Below are 24,460 nucleotides of genomic sequence, written 5' to 3' on the forward strand. Positions count from 1 at the left end.
CATTTGGCGTATGTCCCTCTAAGCCTATCCTATCCATGTATCTGTCTAAGTGTTTCTTAAACATTTAGTTTAGTTTATTGACACATGTATCAAGGTACTGTGTAAAGCTTTTGTTGCATGTTAACCAGTCATTGGAAAGGCAATACATGATTACAATCAAGTCATCCACAGTGTATAGATACATGATCAAAGGAAAAACGTGAATAATAAAGTCCCGTAACGTCTGATCAAAGATAGTCTGTAGGTCTCCAATGGATTAGATGGGAGCTCAGGGCTGCTCGCTAGTTGTTGGTAGGATAGTTCAGTTGTAACGTTGTGATAGTACCTGCCTCAACTACCTCCTTCAGCAACTCGTTCCATACACCCACCAACCTTTGTGTTAAGAGGTTACTCCTCAGATTCCTATTAAATCTTCCTCATCTTATCTTAAGCCTATGAAGCATCAGTGGTAACATCAGTACACAGGGATCAATGATCATTCAATCAATTATACTTTACTGTTCCATGTACCTGGGCACTTGGGTTCTTGCAAACATTACACAGAGTACTCAAGGAGTTGCCACGTTTCTGGTGCCGACAAAGTTACTAAAGTACGGGGATGTCGCAGACCCGGTGGGCCGAAGGGCTTGTTTCCACGCTGTATCTCTAAAGTCTAAAGTAAAATCAGCTACTGCAATTTGTTTCCCCCCCCACCCTTCCCCCTTCAATGGAACTGAGCCAATGACCTATATTAAGAAACACTGAATAAACAAATATTTTTCCTTCGTAGAAAGGAATTGTAGAAGCTGGTTTACACCGAAGATAGACACAAATTGCTGGAGTAACTCAGCAGGTCAAGCAACATCTCTGGTGAGAAGGAATAGGTGAGGTTTCGGGTCAGAACCTTCTTTCCGACTGAAAGTAGAGGGGAGGGAAAACTGGAGGTGGGAATGATACTTTTGTCTACCTTTTTTGGCTTTGCCTTATTTTGGCTTTCGGTAAATTCTACAATTTTAAGTAATAAGCTACAAATGACTTAGTTTGCTTCTTCTGTCTTGCCCCTCTCGTCTCTGAGCTCCCTGTAAACTCACACCCCGTTCTCCCCTTCCACCCAAGTTTACAAATTGGTGCTGCTGCAGCTGCAATTAAAGGCCGGCGTCATTGATCGACATATCAGGGTCGCCAGAAGATTTTGAACTTTTCAAAATCCAGCGGCGACAAAAAAGGTTGCGGCACTTGAGGAAACACCGATACTTCATCACGCTGCGACTTTTTCGGTGACCTGATACATCAATCAATTATGCCGGCAATCGCCGAAAAATCGTCAGTGGGACAAAGGCCCTTAAGGATTACATTGTTCTGTTTCGGGACAGTTGACAATGACAGTTGACTCGATTCTTTCATTCAGTTGGTTTTACAATTTGCACGTTTCTATCCTTTGCTCACACTATTCATCTCCGGCCTGTGTCCAACCATCTGCCTATCAACACCCTATCCCTCCCCCCCCCCCCCCCCCCCCCCCCCCAACACTATCCCTGTACCCACCAAATACTCACCAGGCTTTGTCCCTCCCCTACCTCTTCCACCCCACCCCCACCACAATCTGTCTGAAAAAGTGACGCAATCTGAAACATCACAAGGTACACAAAAATGCTGGAGAATCTCAGCGGGTGCAGCAGCATCTATGGGGCGAAGGAGATAGGCAACGTTGCCTATCTCCTTCACTCCTTTGATGCTGCTGCACCCGCTGAGTTTCTCCAGCATTTTTGTGTACCTTCGATTTTCCAGCATCTGCAGTTCCTTCTTAAACACTGAAACATCACAACTTCACCTATCCATATTTTCCACAGATGCTGCCTGCCCCGCTGAGTTAATCCAGCACTTTGTGTATTTTTTCCCCGTTTATATTCATGTTCTTCATAGTTTAATCAGTTCTTCATTTTTCTTTCTTTAAATGGAGCGGCAGGGACAAGTTGGGGTGGAAGACTGGTTTCTGTGCTGTATGACTCTAATGAATAAGTGCTAGAAAAGAGATGCTCCCAGAAATACATTCACAGTTCGTAATGGGTTAAATTATCAGTGGTGAATGCAGGTCATTGCTAGAACATTGTATTTAGAATGCAACAAAATGAAATACAAAGGCAACCAAAAGGATTTCAGAGATTGAGCACAATGCTAACTCTATTGCATAACACAAGTAGCCTTGTCAACCAAGGATAAAGTTCTAAGCAATAACCTTCTCTTTGACGCTTTACTGGAACATGTGTGTGTGGGAGGGGGAAGCCACGTTTTAACTTTTGTGATATCAAAATGAACTTCTGTGCTGCATCTTCCAACTGCCTATACAGTGTAACTGGAGTCAGCCACAAATCTGCCCTGCAAAGGAATATCAAACTACTAGCGGCAGTAGCTTATTGTTAAACGAGGTTGCTAAAACAGAAAGAACCACGGCCTCGTATTTTGGTGGCACGTCAGTATACAGAACAATTGCTGAATTATATCATTCCATCAACCTGATACAATGGTCGGAGCATATTCACTGCCTTAGTGGATTCAGGGGAAAGTGGAGCACAGCAGAAGGCAACTAAACTAGTCACTCCATCAAGGCAAACTGCTAGTTGTTATACATGAAATTAGTTTAGTTTAGGTTAGAGGTACAGCGTGGAAACACGCCCTTTAGCCTACCTAGTCCACACCGACCAGTGTTCATCCTACATTAGTTTTATTTTGCACACACTAGGGACAATTTACAGAAGCTAATTAGTCTACAAAACTGGACAGCATAGTCATAGAGACATATAAAGTGTAGAAACAGGCCCTTCAGCCCAGTTACACCAGTCCCACCTGCCTGCATTTGGCCCATATCCCTCAAAATCGGTTCTATCCATGTACCTGTCTAAATGTTTCTTAAATGTTGCGATAGTTTTTGGAATGTGGGAGGAAACTGGAGCACCCATAGAAAACCCATTCAGTCACAGAGAGAACATGCAAACTCTGTGCAGACAGCACCCAGAGTAAGGATCAAACCCTGGTCTCTGCGCTGTAAGGCAACCCCTCACGTTTGACCTCCCAAAGTGCAACACCTCACAATTGCATTTCAAAATAGAGAATTTTCAATTTCATCTCGAAAATTCCTCATCAGATTTGGAAATAAGTTCTGATTACACCCTTAAACATTTGCTCTGTTTATCTTATCACAGCATCTACTTGGTCTGCGATATTTCTATATTTATTTCATGAATAAAATAAATGTTGAAACTAATTAAAGGAAAACAATTACAATAGACATATTAAAGGCATCATTAAAAGAACACAATGGAATTGTATACAAGCAAGCTCCATATCGAATGATAATATTGACCTTTTTTTTAATTTAAGGAAAATGTATTGTATACACCCCCACGGTTGTTAATAAGATAGGAACCCAGGTAACTTGAACTTCAGCTTCAAAATTCATGTACACTGGAACATGATTGTTATCTTCCAATTTAATTAAATGTGTGAAATTATGAGAGGCATAGATATGGTAGACAGTCAGAACCTTTTTCCAAGGAAGGAAAACATCTAATACTAGAGGGCATGGCTTTAAGTTGAGAGGGGCAAAGTTTAAAGGAGATGTGCAGGGCAAGTTTTTTTTTACATACAGAAGGTGGTGAGTGCATGGAATGCATTGCGGGGGATAGTGATTGAGACAGATGATAGTGGCGTCTAAGAGATTTTTGGAAAGCTACATGGATACGCAGGGAACGGAGGAATATGGATTATGTGAGGTAGATACACACCCTACATGTTAGGGGTGGCAGGAGGTGCTGCCTTACAGCGCCAGAGACCCGGGTTCAATCCTGCCTATGGTTGCTTGTCTGTATGGAGTTTGTATGTCCTCCACGTGACCTGCGTGGGTTTTCACCCAGATCTTCGGTTTCCTCCCAGACTCCAAAGACATATAGGTTTGTAGGTTAATTGGCTTGGTATTATTGTAAATTGTCAGCAAGTGCGTTTAGGATAGTGTTAGTGTGCGGGGATCGCTGGTTGTTGCGGACTCGGTGGGTCGAAGATCCTGGTTCCGCACTGTATCTCTAAACCTAAAAAAACAAAATAAGAGTTGGTCTTGGCATCATGACCGGCACAGACATTGTGGGCCTAAGGGCTTGTTCTTGTGCTGTACTGTTCTGTGTTCTATGCAAATATGCTTATAATTGTAGCACCACGTTCTAAAAAAAGTACTAGGTTTGCCAGCCAAACCAAAGTGGGTGTAAAGGCCATGGTAGTGGCCAATTGTAATTCAAATGAAGAACTAGGTAGAGCTTTCACTTGCAGCATCATGCTGGACAATACATGCATTCACTCCAGCCACTACAATCAGTATCACATTCACTACGTCATGTCCTTTGTCTTTACCAAAGCATTTAGACGAGGCTGAAACAAAGCATATTTTAAAGACACCTATGCTGAATGGGGTTAATTCTGACCTTGTGAAACTGTGCTGCATCTGTGTTATTGAAACGGTGCCCTGTTTTACAACTCACTTTCATTCCCGTTGAAGACAAGGGATATTGCATGGAGTCTAGGTAAAAATATGCATGGTCTGTTAACTTTGTGTCCAATTGGCCTCCAGATCACAAAAGATTTTAATTGAGAAGAGATAAATATCACAAGGGATACGCAGCAAAATGGTCTTAATTAAAACAGTACAATTTTGGTGGGAATTGCTTTATTTGATTTTGTGCTTTATGCCAAAGTAGAGCTTAATTGAAATCTCTCGCTTTCTGAAGCAAAACGAAGGAGAGATGAGGCAAAGAGAAGAGTTATAAACTGGGATTTCTTGGGAAAGCAGTAAAAAAAAAATCCTACTCAACTGCCTCCAACCATAATTTTCCCTTGTATTCCTTGTCTTTTTCATTAACCATGGAAATATTCAAATATTATTTATTCACATAAATATCCAGATAATATTATTCATATATTACATTTATATATTACATATATATCTGCACATCTTGTATGTGTATGTGACAAATAAACTTGACTTGACATGGAGTATTTCGCTATCGATTAAGTCAATAGTTCACCGATTCTTTTATTGTCAAGAGTACCAAAGGTATAGTGAAATACATGTTTTACATATAGAACAGTACATTTATTGCCATACATAAAGATAATCCTCAACTAAGTGCCCCCTGTATTGAAACAGCCCACTGAGTCCACATGCAATAGTCACCATTTTAGACACAAAATGCTGGAGTAACACAGCGGAACAGGCAGCAGCTATGGAGAGAAGGAATGGGTGACGTTTTAGGTTGAGACCTTTCTTCAAACTGAGTCAGGGGAGAGGGAGACAGAGATAAGAAAGTGTAAGGTGTGAAAATGAGACATCAAAGGGGATGTAGTTCAAGGAAAACATAGAATAGCAGGGCTGGCAACTCTCACGCTTTGAGCGTGAGACTCACACCCTCAAGCAAACTCTCACGCCCTCACGCTCATCAGAAATTTCTCACGCTGAGAGGGGGGGAGAGAGTGAGAGGCGGAGAGAGTGAGAGGGGAGAGGGGAGAGAGAGGGAGTGAGAGGGGGAGAAAGTGAGAGGGGAGGGAGAGAGAGAGAGAGGGGGAGAGAGTGAGAGAGGGGGTGAGAGGAGAGACAGAGAGAGAGAGAGAGGAGAGAGAGAGAGGGTAAAGAGAGGGGAAGGGGGGGAGAGATAGAGGGAGAGAGAGAGAGGGGTTGGGAGGAGAGAGAGCAGAAGAGAGGGGGGAGAGAGAGTCTCTGTGTCGAATTTGCCCAGGTGACCGGCATGGATCAGGCTGCAGCTCGGTGCATCCTGGAGGACAACCAATGGCTGCTGGAAGTAAGTACCAAGCACTGGGTAGAAATGGTGGAAGATAGTGGACTTCAAATGGGGGTGGTTGGTGAGTTGTGAATCTGTGGAATTCTCTGCCACAGAAGGCAGTGCAGGCCAATTCACTGGGTGTTTTCAAGAGAGAGTTACATTTAGTTCTTGGAGCTAACAACATCAAGGGATATGGGAAAAAAAACAAGAAAGAGGTACTGATTTTAGATGAATAGCCATGATCATATTGAATCGAAGGGCCGAATGGCCTATTCCTGCACCTATTTTCTATGTATCTATGCTTGAGTATATGGCAATAAAACTCGATCACTTGATTTTGAAGTGATGTAATGTAGTCATAGAGTGATAGAGTGTGAAAACAGGCCCTTCGGTGCAACTTGCCTACACCCGCCAACATGTCCCAGCTACGCTACCTTCTTTTGGTCCATACCTCCAAACCTGTCCTATCCATGTATCAGTCTAACTCCCAACTCTCACCCAATGTTGGCAGCCCTGGAATAGAGCAATGATTTTTGATCTTGTTTTCATACCTTACACTTGCTTATCTCTGTGTCTCCCTCTCCCTCCTCTCAGTCTCGACCCAAAACATCACCCATTCCTTCTCGCCAGAGATGCTGCCTGTGTCGCTGAGTTACCCAGCATTTTGTGCCTATCTTCGGTGCAAACCAGCATCTGCAGTTCCTTCCTGCACAGGCACCATTTTACACAATCCAAGCTGCAGCTGGTCATAAAGGCCCATTGTAGCCATCATCTCAGCCAGTTCGCCAGCGAGCCACCCTACTCTGCTCTCTGGGCCTTCAGAAAGATACAGCATGGAAACAGGTCCTTCGGCCCACGGAGTCCAACGGTCACCCATTCATGCTAGTTCCATGCTATCCCACTTTCGCACCCACACCCTACACATTAGGGGCAATTTTACAGAAGTCAATTATCCTACAACCTCGCATGTCTTTGGGACATGGGAAGAAACTGAAGCACCCAGGGGAAACCCACGTGGTCACAGGGAGTACGTGCAAACTCCACACAGACAGCACCCAAGGTCAGGATCAAAGCCAGGTCTCTGGTGCTGTGAGGCAGTAGCTCTACCAGCTGTGCCACCAACCAAATTTACAGTGATTTAAGAACAGCCTCCAGCCCATTTGGAGTTGGATTGCTCAAGTAGATGAACAGAATGCACCCCCCATGGGAAACATGGGCAATAAATATTAACTAGTATTTCCATAACCAGTTATTTCTTGCCGTGTCTGATGCTTGGCATCGGAGACATAGTAGATAGGATTAGAACGAAAATAAATACATTGTCTTCATGCATCAAAATGAATTAGCATGAAAAAGCCGTGCTTACAAATGAGCAAATTGTATTGGAAGTGATGCAGCTATTTGGGGAATTTAGAAGCCTTGCATACAAAAAGATTTTGTAATACAAAGAGGTATCTACAAGTGGATTTGCTTCTTAATTCTCCCACACTAGTTTATCTGCAGGAGCAAGAAAGGCAAATCCGTGAAACTCATTGACATCCAGTTGTCACATCCAAGTCTAACAACTGTATGAACGTTATATTTCTGCGTCTTCCCTATTTGTTAATGGTAGATAAAAGGCAATTTTATAAACTAGCAGAAACAGCACAATGGTGGCAGCTGGTCGCACTGCTGCCTCACAGCTCCAGAGACCCGGGTTCGATCCACAGCTCGGGCGCTGTCTGTGTTCGTTTGCACGTTTTGCCCGTGACCGCGTGGCTTTCCTCCCGTTTCCTCCCACATCCCAAAGATGTAGGAGTTTGTAGGTTAGTTGGCCTCCGCAAATTGCCCCTATTGTGCAGAGTACGAATGTGAAAGTACCATAACATAAAACGAGTTTGAAGGTGTGTTCGATAGTCAGCTGGACTCGGTGGGTAAAGGGCCAGTTTCCAAGCTATAATCATATTTTATTAGCCAAGTATGTTTTGCAACATACGAGGAATTTGATTTGCCATACAGTCATACCATTAAAAAGCAACGAAACACCCAAAATACATTTTAATATGAACATCCGCCACAGTGACTCCTCCACATCCACCACAGTGACACCACCACATCCGCCACAGTGACCCCTCCACATCCGCCACAGTGACCCCTCCACATCCGCCACAGTGACCCCTCCACATCCACCACAGTGACCCCTCCACATCCACCACAGTGACCCCTCCACATCCACCACAGTGACCCCTCCACATCCACCACAGTAACCCCTCCACATCCACCACAGTGACTCCTCCACATTCATCACTGTGACGGAAGGTGAAAAAAAAGATCATTTTCTTCCCTTCTTCGTTGACGGGACGATCTTGGCTCCCGTAGCCAGCGACGTCCGCGCCCTCCGCGTTCGAGGTGATCAAGCTCCCGTAGGGGAGGGGGAATCTCAGCTCCCCATGCGGGGCGGTCTGACCCTGGATCAGGGTTGGTCGAAACTTCTGGGTTGTTTAGAGCTTCCCAACATCGGTCTCTACCTGAGACTATGAGCTCCTCGATGGTGAAATTCGGGCAAGGGATCGGCTCTGATGGTAAGTCCGCATCCCCGTGGTGGGGCTCAAAGTCAGTCCTGAGCAAGGCCTCCAGCTCCATGATGTTAGGTCGCAGAGCGACCGGAGATACGATACGGAAAACAATCGCATCTCCGGCAAGGTAAGAGATTGAAAAAAAGTTTCCCCGGACTCCCTCCCCCACAAAACAAACCAGAGAACATTAAGACAAAGTTTTCAAGAAGGAACTGCAGATGCTGGAAGATCGAAGGTACACAAAAATGCTGGAGAAACTCAGCGGGTGCAGCAGCATCTATGGAGCGAAGGATTAAGACAAACTTTTAAAACACACCAAAAATAACCAAAAAAGGCAAAAAGACAGACAGACTGTTGGCAAGTCTGCCATCATGCGTCGCCCCCTGGTGCTACGTGTATCACTGAACATCAAAAAATCTTGACCAATGAGGGATAATATTTACCGGTAGTTTCATTTAGTTTAGTTTAGAGATACAGCATGGAATTGCCCACATGACCAATGATCATCCGTATGCTAGTTCTGCCCTACACACACACTAGGGACAATTTACAGAAGCCAATTATCCTGTACGCCTTTGGAGTGTGGAAGAAAACTGGAGCATCTTGAGAAAACCTATGCAGTCACATGGAGTATGTACAAACTCCATACAGACAGCACCCATAGTCAGGATCAAACCCGGGTCTAAAGGGCCTGTCCCACTATACGAGTTTACCCAAGAGCTCTCCCGAGTTAAAAAAAAAAAATCAAACTTGTGGTAAGCATGTAGAATGTACGTAGCTTGTATGTCAGAGCTCGGGACGTCTCTTAGCGGCTCGTAACGCTAATGGCAGGTACTCGGGAAACGCGGTAAGCTCGTGAAGTTTTTTCAACATGTTGAAAAAATGTCCACGAGAGCCCCGAGTACCTACGAACGGCTATTACCGTAATTCTCCGAGTTCGAATCGGGGAAATTCGGGAGAACTCTTGAATTATCTCATACAGTGGGACAGGCCCTTAAGGCAGCAACTCAACCGCTTCGCCACTATGCTGTCTTCACGGAGAAATCACAACGTTGTTATGTACTTATGTAATTGCAGTAACTCAGTCATGTACAATGTTGCTCTTGCTTTGTACTAAGGTCATAAGAATAATAACAAAAACAATTAACAGAACGTTTTTTTCCAGTAACACTGCAGAAGCAATGAGTGAATAGTTCAATGAGTCCTAAATAGTGAATAGTTCAATATGGCCCTAAACAAATGACCATCAACAATACCACAGATGATGGAAATCTGAAACAAAAACAGAATTCACAGGAAACACTCAATGGGCCAGAGCGTATCTGTGGAGAAAGGAGACTCAACATTTCAAATAAAATAATTGTTCTTGGTATTCTGAAGAAGGGTCTTTGACCTGATGTATTAACTCAGTTTCCATTTGCAAAGATGCTGCTTGACCTACAGAATATTTCCAACATTTTCTGTTTTACAAAGGAGGCACAGTGGCAGAGTTGCTGCCATACAGCGCCAGAGACCAGAGTTCAATCCTGACTACACGTGCTGTCTGTACGGCGTTTGTACATTCTCCCCGTGACCGCGTGGATTTTCTCCGGGTGCTGCAGATTCCTCCCACACTCCAAAGACATCCAGGTTTGTAAGTTGTAAAGACGTGTCTACTGTGTAGGATCGTGTTAGCGCACGGGGTGATCGCTGGTCAGTGAGGACTCGGTGTGCTGAAGGGCTTGTTTCTGCATTGTCTCTCTAAAATCTAAACTCAAGTTACTGAGAAAACTAGTTAATGAACAGAAATAGTAGAAATTACAGCATCTTCCGACAATAATAGTAGGATAATTTCTGCAGAAAGAGTCACTATGCACAATTTTAAAACGCACTTAAATTCAATGCATCAATTACTGTATTGTGGTCATCGCTCGTGATAGATACGGAAATTATCCAATTAACTGACTGACAATAGCATCGCTCATATGCGCATCTCAAAATTAACAGCAACTTTTATTTTAATATCTTTAAGTGAGTCACATAGTCAAAAGTAATACCCAAATCAAATCCAACACGAAGTACTAGAGTAACTCAGCTGGTCACGCAGTATCGCTGGAGAACCGATAGGTGATGTTTTGAGTCATCGAACAAAGGACAAACAACACAAGAACGAGCCCTGTGGCCCACGGTGTCTGTGCTGAACATGATACCAAGATGGCCGCTTATCTGCACATAATACATATCCCTCCGAAGATGGACACAAAACGCTGGAGTAAAGGGCCTGTCCCACTTGGGCGTCATTTACACAACATAATTTACGCGTTGTAACGAGCATGTGATGCCCAAGTGGGACAGGCAGCATGTCTGGAGAGAAGGAAAGGGTCGAGACCCTTCTGCAGTGAGAAAACCGAAAACATGGCCCATCCACATCCTCTGAAGACACTGCCTGACCCGCTGAGTTACTGCATCACTTTGAGTCTATCATTGGTATAAACCATCATCTGCAGTTCTTTCATTCTACTGCTGTTACTTTGTGCTTTGTAAAACATAATCCGCATCTGCAGTATATTGTGTCCCAAAAATAATTTCCATCTGAATTCAATAATCCATCCTAACAGCAATGTCCCTTCAGAGTTGTTTTTCACAGACTATTCTTTCTCATGACTAAATGTGTAGAATTAAATATCCTTTAATATATAAACATTGCTTAACTGTTGTTTTATTCATATAGCTTTGCCAAATGTAACTCATTAAAGGAAATTCCTTGTCCTTGCCTTCTGGTCACTCTGCACCATTTCTGGATTACTACAGGTATCATGAAATTATGTTTCGTCAGTGATTTACACGCACTGACTGTATGCAGTGTTCATAATAAATATGCCACAGATAGATCCACCGAGAGTTAACTTATTATCAGTTTAGTTTAGAGAAACAGTGTAGAAACAGGCTCTTCGGCCCACCGAGTCCACCAGCGATCCCGGCACACCAACACTATCTTACACACACACACACGGGACAAATTTACAATTAACCCAAGCCAATTAACCCACAAACCTGCATGTCTTTTAAGTATGTGAGGAAACTGGAGAAAACCCACGCAGTTCATGGGGAGAATGTACAAACCATACAGACAGCACCCGTAGTCAAGATCGAACCTGGGTGTCTGGCGCTTTAAGGCAACAACTCTACCATTGCTCCACCATGCCGCCCAACTTATTATTCTTTTTATTAATTTGAAATTAATACTAAATTATTTTTTCATTTAATATGGTATGCAAAATATAATTTGTTGGTAGGCTATGGTGTAGAATAATCCATTATATTAAGGCAAAGCCAATTAAAAAGACTTGCTTGATGAGTTCCTTGAAAACTATAAAATATTTAATTGTTTTGGGTCGGTTTGTGGATATCTGCTCAGCCTAGAAACAAGTACATCTTAGAAAGAATATTCCTTAGGATGTGTGGGAATTTGCAGCAGATGCTGGTATATGCTGAAGATGGACCCAATGTGCTGGCAAAATTTAGTGGGACAGGCAGCATCTCTGGAGAAAAAGGATGGGTGATGTTTCGACTCGGAACCCTTCCTCAGACCGACCCGAAATGTCAGCCATCCTTTTGCTCCAGAGATGCAGCCTGACGCCTTGAGTAACTCCAACACCTTGTGTCTAGAGTTCTCCTCCTCTCTCCCTTCGATCTTTCCAGCATCTGCAGTTCCTTCTTGAACACTTTGTGTCTATATTTGGTTATAACATGGTTGCCAATTTACACAACAATTTGTTGCTCAGTACATAGTTTAAAAAAAAATAAAAAAATTATACCCATTCATTGATAAATATTGGCCAGGATACAAGCGGCGTTCCTTGTTTATCTCGGAGTGTTGCCAAGTGATCTATTATGTTCACCTAAGTGAGCAGGCAGAGACTTAGTTTATACAGAAACATTAAAAAATAATTGGAGCGGTGAAACACTCCACCTTACAAGGTTACTCTCTGTTCCAGATGATCATTGACAACCATCACATGGCGGCATTACATAAAGTTGCTGCATTACAGCACCAGAGACCTAGATTCGATCTTGACCACGGTTTCTGTCTGTACAGAGTTTGTGCATTCTCCCTGTGACCGCATTGGTTTTCTTCAGGGGCTTCAGTTTTCTCCCACACTCCAAAGATGTACAGGTTTGGAGGTTAATTGGCTTCTGTAAATTGTCCCTAGTGTGTAGGATAATGCTCGTGTACGAGGTGATCGCTGGTCGATTGTGGACTGGGTGGGCCAAAGGGCCTGTTTCCACACTGTATCTCTAAACTAGACTATACCAAACTAAAAGATGCAGCATGCAAAGAGGCGGAGGGGGAACGTGCAAACTCCCCACAGACAGGTAGTCAGGATCGATCCTGGGTGTCTGGCACTGCAAGGCAGCAACTCTCTCGCTGCGCCTCTGTGCTGCCTCAAAACCTGGAGGATTCATATTTGTACGAGGCTGCAGCCATTAGTGAATCATGGTGAATGGAGCAAAAGGGAAGGGACCTAGAAGGACAAGGTGGATGCGGGAAGATGGAGGGGCATTGTAACAGACAGAAGGACAAGGAGAATGGAGAAAATCACAGAAAATGGGAACAAGAGCAAAGAGTTAACAAGATCATGAGGGGAATACATAGGGTATTTACACAGTCTTCTACCCATAGCAGTGAAATACAGAACCAGAGGACATGGGTTTAAGATGAGGGAGAAAGATTTAATATGAATCTAAGGGGAACCTTTTTTTCCCTACACAAAGGGAGATGGGTACATGGAACAAAGTGCCGGAGCAGGTAGTTGAGGCAAGTACTATCACAATGTTTAACATTTTTACAGTTACTTGGATAGGATAGGTTTGGAGGGATATGGGCCAAACCCAGGGAAGTGAAGGGGCATGTTAGGCCACAGGTCTTGTTGCAGTGTTGTACAACTATGATTCTAGAGCAGATCAAGAGGAGGTCGTTGAAGCAGGTGCTTTAACACCATTTAAATTATACGTGAACAGGTACATGGATGAGAAAGGTTTAGAGGGATATGGGCCAAACATGGGCAAATGGGACTAGGTTAATGGGATATCTTGGTCAGCTTGGATGAGTTGGGCTGAAACAGTTATTTGTTTCCACACTGTATGATTCTACAAGTGCGTAAGAGTAGTAGATTATACCGAGACAGTACACAAGAATAATGTTTTCTGCACCTCGTGTATCTTTCATGTTTCAAAGTTTCAACATGGAAACAGAACTGTAGATACTGGTTCACAAAAATAAAGTGCTGAAGTTATTTTTGAGTTTAAGTTTAGTTTATTGCCACACATTCCGAAAAGCTTTTGTTGCACGCTAACCAGTCAGTGGAAAGATAATACATGATTATAATCGAGCCATCCACAATGTACAGATTCACAATAAAGGGAATAACATGAATAACATTTAGTGCAAGATAAAGCCAGTACAGTCTGAGCAAAGATAGACCGAGGGTCTCCTATGAGGTAGATAGTAGTTCAGCACTGCTCTCTAGTTGTGGTAGCATTGTTCAGTTGCCTGATGGCAGCTGGGAAGAAGCTGTCCCTGAATCTGGAGGTGAACGTTTTCACACTTCTACACCTTTTGCCCGATGGGAGAGGGGAGAAGAAGGAGTGGTCATGGTGCGACTCATTCTTCATTAAGCTTGTGTTTTTGTTGACCTGCTGAGTTGCTCGATAACTTTGTGTCTTTTCAAAGTTTCAATGTTTTGCCAAATAAATTAGTCCTAGTGAATCAGCAGAGAGTTGTGTCAAAGACTACACAAGACAAGTCCTCAGCTTACAATAGACTACCTGTTTAATTGACTGAAAAAAACACTTCAGTTATCTTTATTAGCAGAAGAATCTGGTTCTTCCACCTTCCTCCAGCTGCAAGAAAATGCAAACTTCTCGAAACTCAACAGTGCATCTCTAGGTCTCTCTAGACCTGCCCTTAAAACAGCGAGGAATAATGTGATGTCATGTAAAAGCAGCCAAAACCATGTCAGCTAATCAGCAGATCCATACTGAAAAGGACACAAAGTGCTGGCGCTCCTCAGTGGGTCAGGCAGTATCTACCTTAGTTTAAAGTTCAGCATGGAAACATACCCCTTGTCCACCTAGTTCGTGCTGACCATCAAACACCCGTTCACACTAGTTCTATGTTATCCCACTTTCTCATCCACTCCCAACACACTCGGGGCAATTTACAGAGGGCCAATCAACCTACAAACCCGCACGTCTTTGGGATGCGGGAGGTAACCGGAGCACCAAAGGAAACCCACACAGTCACAGGGAGAATGTGCAAACTCCACAGAGACACCACCAGAGGTCAAACTCAAGCGCGGGTCTCCGGTGTTGAGAGGCAGCAGGTGTACCAGCTGCAGCACGGCACCACTTCTGGAGAGCGTGGACAGATGACGTTTTGGGTCGGGACCCTTCTTCAAACGTGTCCACATTCTCCAGATAAGCTGCCTGACCCGCTGAGTTACTCCAGCACGCTGCGTCCTTTGGTGCAAACCAGCAACTGCAGTTCCTTGTTTGTGCGATCCATACTGAAATGTCTGCTAATAGATAATTTGGAGGATTGTACAAACAGTTCAAGCAAGCTCAAACTCAAGAATCAAATTATTGCTCATGTGGACAGGGGAATGCCTTTCAATTACTGTTTCTTGCAATGGTAAGAGGTTTTTAAATTCCCTGTTATTATCATTTATATTAGACTTTGCTTTGAGGGGATGTTTTGTCGAAGAAGAAGCAAAAAAAGAGGATGTTGTCCTCCTGGGAATCGCAATTCCTTTCTAGAGTTTGTTCCTGGTGTCCCAAGGTCCAAGAATTTAAAATCCAAGGCATTTAATAATTATTATTTAATCACCAAGACAATAGTATTCATCAATAGGCACCCAAGGTAATTATGAAATGCTCAGAAGTAATTACATTTCAGAAGGTTCCCTGCTTTTCCATTTGCAACTGTCTATCACTTACCATCCACACATGCTGGCTTGCCTCTTGTTGTACCAGCAATCTGTCCTCTCCTACACGCACATCGTGCTGTTTGTCTGGCTATCGTTCTTCGTGGTTGACTACTATCTCTGTCCAAGGTAACTATTTCACATGCACCCACAGACAGCTGACCTAGAACAAAACAGACAACACAGGAATCAATGCGTAAACCTTCGCTCATCCCTAATCACTCAATACAAATTGACAAAATGGTCACCCTGGAGGAAGCTAGTGCGAGTTTGTTAGTAAGCTTTACTTTTTCCAGTGTGGGAGACGGCACAGTGGCGCAGCGGTAGAGTTGCTGCCTTACAGTGCCAGAGACCCGGTCTAGATCCTGACTGTGGGTGCTATGTGTACGGTGTTTGTACGTTCTCCCTGTGACCGTGTGGGTTTTCTCCTGGTGCTCCGGTTTCCTCCCACACTCCGAAGACATGCAGATTTGTAGGTTAATTGGCTTCTGAAATTGCCCCTAGCGTGTAGGATAGAACTAGTGTATGGGTGATCGGTGGTCCGTGTGGACTCGGTGGGCCGAAGGGCCTGTTTCCACGCAGCATCTCTAAAGTCTAAACTCTCCCAAGAGGTCAATTGGAAGACTGTGCATTAAATGGCAAATCAGCAGATTGATCTTTCCCCCGATTCCCAGTTACTGTTCATTGTGTGAATTGCAAGATATCCCTTAAAGACTCTCAACCAATGCCATTGAAGTTGAATGCCAGTAAGAATCAATGGACAATAGTTATGAAAGACCAAACAAATATTCTAAAAGGACTTTCAATCGAATTTTAACTAGTTCCAACCAACATTAGCCAAGTTCTTGACAATGGGCGGCACGGTGGCTCAGCTGGTAGAGCTGCTGCCTCACAACATCAGAGACCCGGATTCGATCCTGACTTTGGGTGGTGTCTACGTGGAGTTTGCACGTTCTCCCTGTGACTGTGGATTTTCTTCAGGTGCTCAAGTTTCTTCCCACATCCCAAATACGTGCAGGTTTGTAGGTTTAGTGGACCTCTGTAAAATTGCCCTTAGTGTGTAGGGAGTGGGTGGAAAAGTGGAGTAGCATCGAATTAGTCTGAACGGGTGATCAATGGTCGGTGTGAACTCGCAGGGCCGAAGGGCCCGATTACCCACTGCATTTCCAAGTTAAACTAAACATACCAAATTTTTAGTTTAAAATTAAAGATGAGGAATCACACTTCACACAATGCGTTCTTTCTCAGTAGGCCAGTAGGATGCTATGTGTTAGGAATGCTGGTTTTCAGCAGTTTTATTCTGGGTGGCATTCACAGTAATTAGTAATTGAACAGGACGGATCGAAAGACCCAGCATGGGAACTGGCCCTTTGACCCACTGAGTCCTCTTTGATCATCGATTATTCATTCACACTCGTTCTATGAAATCCCACTTTTATATCCATCCTCCACAAACTAGGGGCAACTTACAGAGGGCAATTAACCTGGTGTCATGGGTTATGGGGAGATGGCAAGAGAATGGGGTTGAGCGGGAACGATAGATCAGCCATGTTTGAATGGAGTCAATATGATGGGCCGAATGGCCTAATTCTGCTCCGATAACGTATGAAATAACAAACCTGCACGTCTTTGGGATGGGAAAGGAAAACCAGAGCACCCAGAGGAAACCCACGCTGTCACAGGAAAAAAGTGCAAACTCCACACACAGGCAGTAACCGAGGTCAGCTTCATCATTGTGCTATTTTAATTGAATAGAAATTGGTAAATGGTTAACAATTGTTTAGAAGTTAGCACTGGCCTGGGAGTAACACAACCATTTGCTATTGCAATATCCCGAGGCAATGACAGATGGGGTTTGTGTGTGGCAAATGTAGCAAGGAAAGCAACAGCATAAAGCACTGACTGAGGGATTGAAGGCACATCAGAACATTGGGCCATCTGATCCAATAAGAGGCATTATTCATTTCAAGTGAAATTGTGTAAGCAATGAAAACAGTTACTTGGCAATGAAACGTCATTCTTTCAAATGCAATATAACCAAACTCTTTCAAAAGAAAAACATCATCCTGGAGGAACATAACGTGGAGGACACATCTGTGGAGGACATGGACAGGTGATGCTCAGGGTTAGGAACCTTCTTCAGATGAAAGCCACTCCCGATCCAAAACATTGCCTGTAATCTGAAATGCCACTTGTCCATTCCCTCCAGATGATGCCTGACCCACTGGGTTTGTCAGGCACTTTGTGTTTTGTTCAAAATTACAGCATCTGCAATAATTTCCTCAGTATCCCATAAATGCAAAATTATTTTCCTCATTTTGCTTTTCTTTTGTCGTTTTTCTTTGGCCTTATATTTTGTCCACAAGGAAGAACTTTAAAGAGAGAGTGGCAACGTTTAAAGGAGACTAGACCAAGTGGGACCTGTTGGGTTCCTGTCACACGGGAGGTCCTCCAAAGCAACCCGTTCCCTCAACATAATATTCCACCTCACCCGTTTCCCCCAACGTGACACGTTCCCCCAACGCAACATTCCACCACTCACCCAGTCCCCAATTGCGCAGGAGCAGCTCATTTTCCCCTTAACCCCCAGCAATCCCTTCCCCACCTCTTCATCCTCCCTCTTTTTAAACTTTAAAAAAATGCAAGCACTTGCTGCCAGGACTTAAATTTAAAAAATCAAATTCCACTTCCCCTGCCTCCCCCAGCACTGCCTCCCCCTCCTGTTCAGCCTCCCTCTGCCAGGACTCAGTGATCTGTGATTGCAACAGTGTTGCAAATGAGATCCCATTATGATAGCTGTAACTGCCGCTGCTATCAATCCTATCAAACTGGATTTTGTAAAGTTAAAAATGTGAATAACTAGTAAAATATAACATCAATCTGAACAAAACTTGATGTAAACACACCACGAGACTATTGTGAGTAAGGTGGTGCAAACACACACGACTTTTGAACATGTACATGTATTTGTAGGGAAAGGAGGGAAATGTATTTTGTGCAGGTGGATAAAAGTTGATCTTGGCATCATGTTCAGCAGAGACATTGTAGGCCGAAGGGCCTTGTTTCTGTGCTGTACTGTTCTAGATTCTATGACAACACTGTCTCACTTTTCTATCCTACACTCCATCATTTAACAAAAATCATCTTGGTCGGCATGGATGAGCTGTTCCTGTGCTATATAGTTCAATGTATGCTCTTCAATGATTCGAGAGCAACTCAAAATGAATCATCTTATCTCGTACTAAATTGACTTTGACATTTATAACACCCTCTCCAAAAAACTACAGCGGTAATTAAAATAACCCTGGGATACATTAATTGACAGAAAGGAGATCCAAGGACAAACCAATGACTTATTAAAACAAGCAAATCGTCATTTTTTATACAACCGTACTACTTGAAAACTCATAATCTATTACCAATGGGGGTAACATCTTCATAACACATTTCATGAAGTCAGAGTTCTATAGCATGGAAACAAGCCCTTCGGCCCAACTCGTCCATGCCAATCAAGATGCTCCATCTACATTTGTACTAATTGCCTGTCTTTGGCCCATATCGCACTAAACTTTTCATATCCATGAACCGAATGTCATTCAAATGCTGTTATAATACCTGCTTCAGCTACCTCCTCAGGCAGCTTGGTCCATATATCCACCACCCGATGAGCGAAAAGATTGTCCCTCAGGTTCTTATATCTTGTATCTCTCACGTTAAACCTATGTCCTCTGGTTCTTGATTCAACTATATAACCATATAACAATTACAGCACGGAAACAGGCCATCTCGGCCCTTCTAGTCCTTGCCGAACACTTACTCTCACCAAACTCTGGGTAAAAGTCTCTGTACATCAACCCGATTTAGACAAAGGAGATTGAGGTTGATTTCAGAAAGCGAAGTGGTACACATACCCCTGTATACATTAACAGTGACAAAGTAGAGACGGTTGAAAGCTTCAAGTTCTCAGAAGTAAATATCACCAGCAACTTGTCATGGACCAGCCATATCAAAACAATGGCCAGGAAAGCTCACCAATGCCTCAACTTCCTTGGAAGGCTTAGGATGTTCATCATGTCATGAACACCTCTCACCAACATCTATAGATGCGATAGATGCCATAGGCAAAATTTATTGGGATGTATCACAGCATGGTTTGGGAACAGCTCCATCTCAGACCGCAGGAAATTGCAGGGTGTTGTGGATGTAGCCCCGGCCATCACGCAAATCAACCTCCCTTCCATTGACTCTGTACACTTCACGCTGCCTCGGCAAGGCCACCAGCATAATCAAGAATCAGTCTCACACTAGTCATTCCCTCTTCTCCCCTCTCTCATCAGGCAAGTGGTACAGAAGTGTGAAAACAGATGCCTCCAGATTCAGGGACAGTTTCTTCCCAGCTGTTATCAGGCAACTGAACCAACTTATCCCCTACTAGAGAGTAGTCACGACCTACAATCTACCTGAAAGGAGACACTAACACTATCTTTAATCAGACTTTAGCTTGCACTAAACGTTATTCCCTTTATCTTATATCTATACACTGAGGATGGCATGATTGTAATCAGTATTTTTGCTGACTGGATAGCACGCACCAAAAAAGCTTTTCACTGCATCTCGTTACACGTGACAATCATGAACTAAACTGAACAATTCCTCCCATGGTTTATATACATCTATAAGATCACCCCTCAACCTCCTGCACTCCAAGGAATAAAGTCCTGAACTACCCAACATCTCCCTGCAACTCAGGCTTTAGACTTTAGAGACACTGCATAAAAATGGGCCTTCTGATCATCGAGTCCATGCCAAACACCAATCAACCTTTACACCAGCACTATCCTACACACTGGGGACAATTTACAATTTTACTAAGGCCAATTAACCTCCAAACCTGGACGTCTTTGGAGTGTGGGAGGAAACTGGAGCACCCGGAGAAAACCCATGCAGTCACAGGGAGAAGGTACAAACTCCACACAGACAGCACCCGTGGCCAGGATCAAACCTGGGCCTCTGGCGTTGCAAGGCACTGTGCTGCCCATAGATGCTGGAGTCCTGGCAACACCCTCGTAAATCCAGCTTAACGCCATTACATTAGGGTTGAGAAATCGATTTGATCCCAGCTCTGAGACGTGTAGCCCAAGGCACCAGCAACGTGGTCCTAAGGCCTGGATTGCTTCAAACAGGAGGGCTACAGATGCCTGCTGAGCAATATCATGAAGCCCAGCGTGAAAGTGATTCTGGTTTCAACTCCTCAATTACTTCTTGTACTTCAGGACGCAGGAATAAACTGATCAGGGAGCAAAGTTGCCTACGGCAGTCCACAACTTGCCCAAGGCTGCCAACCATTCCAACGCAGAACTAGGAGATGCACCTTTATGACTAAGTTCCACCTTCAGCAAGCACTTTTAAAATATTACCTTCCAAAAATTACCGGCGGCACAGTGGCGCAGCAGTAGAGCTGCTGCCTTACAGCGCCAGAGACCCGGGTTCGATCCTGACTACGGGCGCTAACTATATGGACTTTGTACGTTCTCCCTTTGACCGCCTGGGTTCTCTCCGGTTACTTTCCACATTCCAATGACCTGCAGGGTTGTAGGTTAATTGGCTGCTGTTAATTGTCCTAGTGCAAGGGTAATAGTGGCCAGTGCGGACTCGGTGGGCCGAAGGGCCCGTTTCCACACTATCTCCAAAAGTAAAATCTAAAACAAGTTAGGCCACATGGGGTGCGTGAGAAAGAACTGATGCTGGATAAAATCGAAGGCAAACACAAATTGCTGGAGTAACTCAGCGGGTGAGGCAGCATCTATGGAGAGAAGGAATGGGTGACGCTTCGGGTTGAGACATGGGGAACTGGTTCTGGCCAAAGACCACCTATTTAGATAAATATTTACACAAAGAATTGGGTAGGCGCTTAAGTTTCTGAATGGTCCTTCCATAAGCTATGCAGGCACGTGCCATCAGGGTAGACAAGGTAGGATCTGCCCAACCCAAATAAAATTATAAAATGGTAATTATTAAATATAAAAAGTAAAGGCACGGGAGAATTATACCTATCCAAGTGATCGATCTTACGTAGGCATAATTCTCCGTGCCTTTCATGAGCGGTTCATGTAATACGTGAAAGTATGTGCAGCTCACGTGCCGTCAAGGCTTCATGACAAGCGGAGCTGAAATTCTGCCTTTACACAGTGGACTGCATACTGCGCATGCGCAGCAGCCTACTGGCGGGGTTTACAAACATGGATTGTCATTATCTTAAGAAACAGAGAGAAGAATGGAGTTCATCTACAAATATGTGGTAAGTAGATTTCTTTGAGCTATACGTTTTGAAATACCGGATTTCCCGGCAATGAAGACGCTCTTTTTTACCCAAAAGTAAGGCACAAAAATTTACATGCGTCATGGAGGCCGAAGGCTATGTTGTTAATCGGAATTTAAGGATTTGCGGGAAGTGGCTGACGTGAGCGAGGCCGGCGAGCAGCAGGAGAGTGGTGTTCAGACGGAGAGCACTGCCAGAGGTGAGAGGGCCAGCAGAGAGCGCTGAGGTCCTGGCGGCCGCACACAGCCACCCGAGCTACTTCCCTCTCCGACCACAATGCGGTGGCTCCGCGCCCAGAGCGCCGTGGCAGCGGTGAATGAGTGGGTTACTGGCATGATCCCCGACCCCCTCCTTCTCAACGCTCCTGCCCTCCCCTCAACTTTACCCCTGGCCAGACTTCCCACACGCTGTGAAAGGAACCGTCACCCCAATTGGTCCCTTGAACTAGTATAGTCATTCAATAAGATCACAACGGATTCAACTTGTCCCGGAGTGCTCCCGTTTTCCCCACCATCTCTCCACCTGCCGTCACCCTCCACCCCCCCACCCATTCAGTAATTCAGAATGAAAGAGACTTGGAAGCCTTGGGGGCAAATTGAATTGCTACTTTCTTTATTTTTATTTTTTATTTTTTGAGCGCGAGAAATTCATGCCCGCCAGCCTTCTTTCAAAATTTAGCAACTCAAAATGGGGGTGCATCTTCAATGCAGGTGTGTCATCATTGCCGGGAAGTATGGTACTTTATTAAGAGATATAGCTTTTGAAGACTTTATAAAAATTGACTGACAGCTTACGGAGAGGAGAACAATCTGTGCATGTGTGGTTTAAGATAATTACTCTCGGCACGTGCCTGAAGCTATGGTCCTGTCCAATTCACCTCTTCCCCATTGTGGACATTGGACTTTGTCTAGGGACCTGATTTGCTACCATGCAGAGAGCAGTGAAAAATAATTTCACATGACAATAACATACTTTAAACTGTACTCTGCACTCTGTATCTTCCCCTTTACTGTATATATATTTTACTTGAGTTTGCCTTGGTTGTCGTATTTCTAATCTGTTTGGATAACATGCTAAACAAAGCTTGCTACTATACCTTGGCACATGTGACAATAACAATCTTAAACCTAAACCTAGAATGCATAGCATGGAACTCAAAGTCCTGGTGTAACTCAGCGGGTCAGGCAACATCTCTGGAGTCTGAAGAAAGGTCCAACCTGAAATGTCGCCTATCCACGTCCTCCAGAGATGTTTCCTGACCTGCTGAGTTATGCTAGCAGTTTGTGCTCTAGATAAATGTTTAGTTTAATTACAGCACAGAAACAGGCCCTTTGACCGTTGCTGTTGATTTTCAACCGCACTTAATCATTCCTGCTATTGTCCCAAGGCATTAGTCAACCATGATCTTTCAAATGAGGAACAAGGCTTAGTTTCACAAGTGGATAAACAAATTCAAAAAGGAATGGAAGGAACATCCTATTTCTCAAACCACATTTTTATAAATATAATCACATGCCTGTTCTAAGAAATTTGTGTGTGCAAATTTTGGTCAACATGCTATAGGAAAGACGCTGTCAGGCTGTAAAGGGTGCAGAGAAGATTTACGAGGATGTTGCCAGTACTCGAGGGCCTGAACTGTAGGGAGAGGTTGAGCAGGCTGGGCCTCTATTCCTTGGAGTGCAGGAGGGTGAGGGGTGATCTTATAGAGGTGTACAAAATCATGAGAGGAATAGATTGGGCAAACATAGTCTTTTGCCTAGAATAGGGGAAACCGAGAACCAGAGGATATACTGTAGGTTTAAGGAGAGGGGAAAGATTTAATAGGAACCTGAGGGGTAACTTTATTTCAAAGGGTAGTGGGTGTATGGAACGAGCCGCCAGAGGAGGCAATTGGGGCAGGCACTATCGCAATGTTTAAGACGCATTTAGATAGGTACATGGATAGGATTAGAGGGATATGGGTAAACACAGGCAGGTAGGACTAGCGTAGATGGGACTTTTGTGGCATGGATATGTTGGGCCGAAGGGCCTGTTTCTGTGCTGTATGACATTACATTAGCTGCCATATTTAGTATATAGAACAGTTCAGCACAGGAACAGTCTCTTCAGCGGACAATGGCCACGCCGAGCATGATGCAAAGTTAACGTATCTCCTCGACTTACACGCCTCTTAAATGCTATTATATTTGCCTATATCACCACCCAAGGCAGCACATTCCAGGCACCCACCAGTCTCTGTGTAAAAAAAAAAAAATTACACCCACACATCGCCTTTAAACTTTGCCCCTCACCTTAAAGCTATGCCCTCGAGTCTTTGCCATTTCCACTCTAAAGTTACAATAATGAAAACATTTCTTAAGAATGCTATTGACTATAAAACAGACTGGCTGTACTAAAATTGCAAGGCTTTCAGTTATTTCTTTTGCTGCGTTTTGTTAGACTTAAACTTTGTGTTCTCTGGAACATTGGAGGTTGAGGGGAGACTTGATAGAATGATATAAAATTCTGGGAGAGGCAAAGATTGGGTGGACAGTCAGGACCTTTTCTCTCAGGGTGGAAATGTCCAATATTAGAGGGCATGAAGTGAGAGGGGGAAAGTTCAATTGAGATGCGTGGGGCAAGTTTTTTTTTTTTTTTTTTTTTTTAAAACACAAAGCATGGTGGGGGCCTGGAATGGTTTACTAGTGATGGTGATGGAGGCAGATACGATAGTGGTGTTTATGTCACTTTTAGATGGGCACATGGAAGTGCAGGGAATGGCAGGTATGTGGATCACATCCAGGCAAATGAGATCAGTTTAACTGGCATCGTGTTCGGCAT

At 43.9% G+C, this 24,460-nt stretch overlaps 1 protein-coding gene across 2 annotated transcripts in view; it reads right to left on the reverse strand.

Annotated features, from left to right (window-relative positions):
• The window catches only part of LOC129708687 (chemokine-like protein TAFA-3), a 185,398-nt gene that overhangs the window by 128,313 nt on the left and 32,625 nt on the right, over positions 1–24,460 (reverse strand). For both annotated transcript variants that reach the window (XM_055654612.1, XM_055654611.1), the window contains exon 2: positions 15,335–15,484. In XM_055654612.1, the coding sequence (XP_055510587.1) occupies positions 15,335–15,484 (150 nt within the window). The remainder of the gene's footprint in view (positions 1–15,334; positions 15,485–24,460) is intronic.

The sequence above is a fragment of the Leucoraja erinacea genome, chromosome 24, assembly GCF_028641065.1.
Source record: "Leucoraja erinacea ecotype New England chromosome 24, Leri_hhj_1, whole genome shotgun sequence".
Lineage (NCBI taxonomy): Eukaryota > Metazoa > Chordata > Chondrichthyes > Rajiformes > Rajidae > Leucoraja > Leucoraja erinaceus.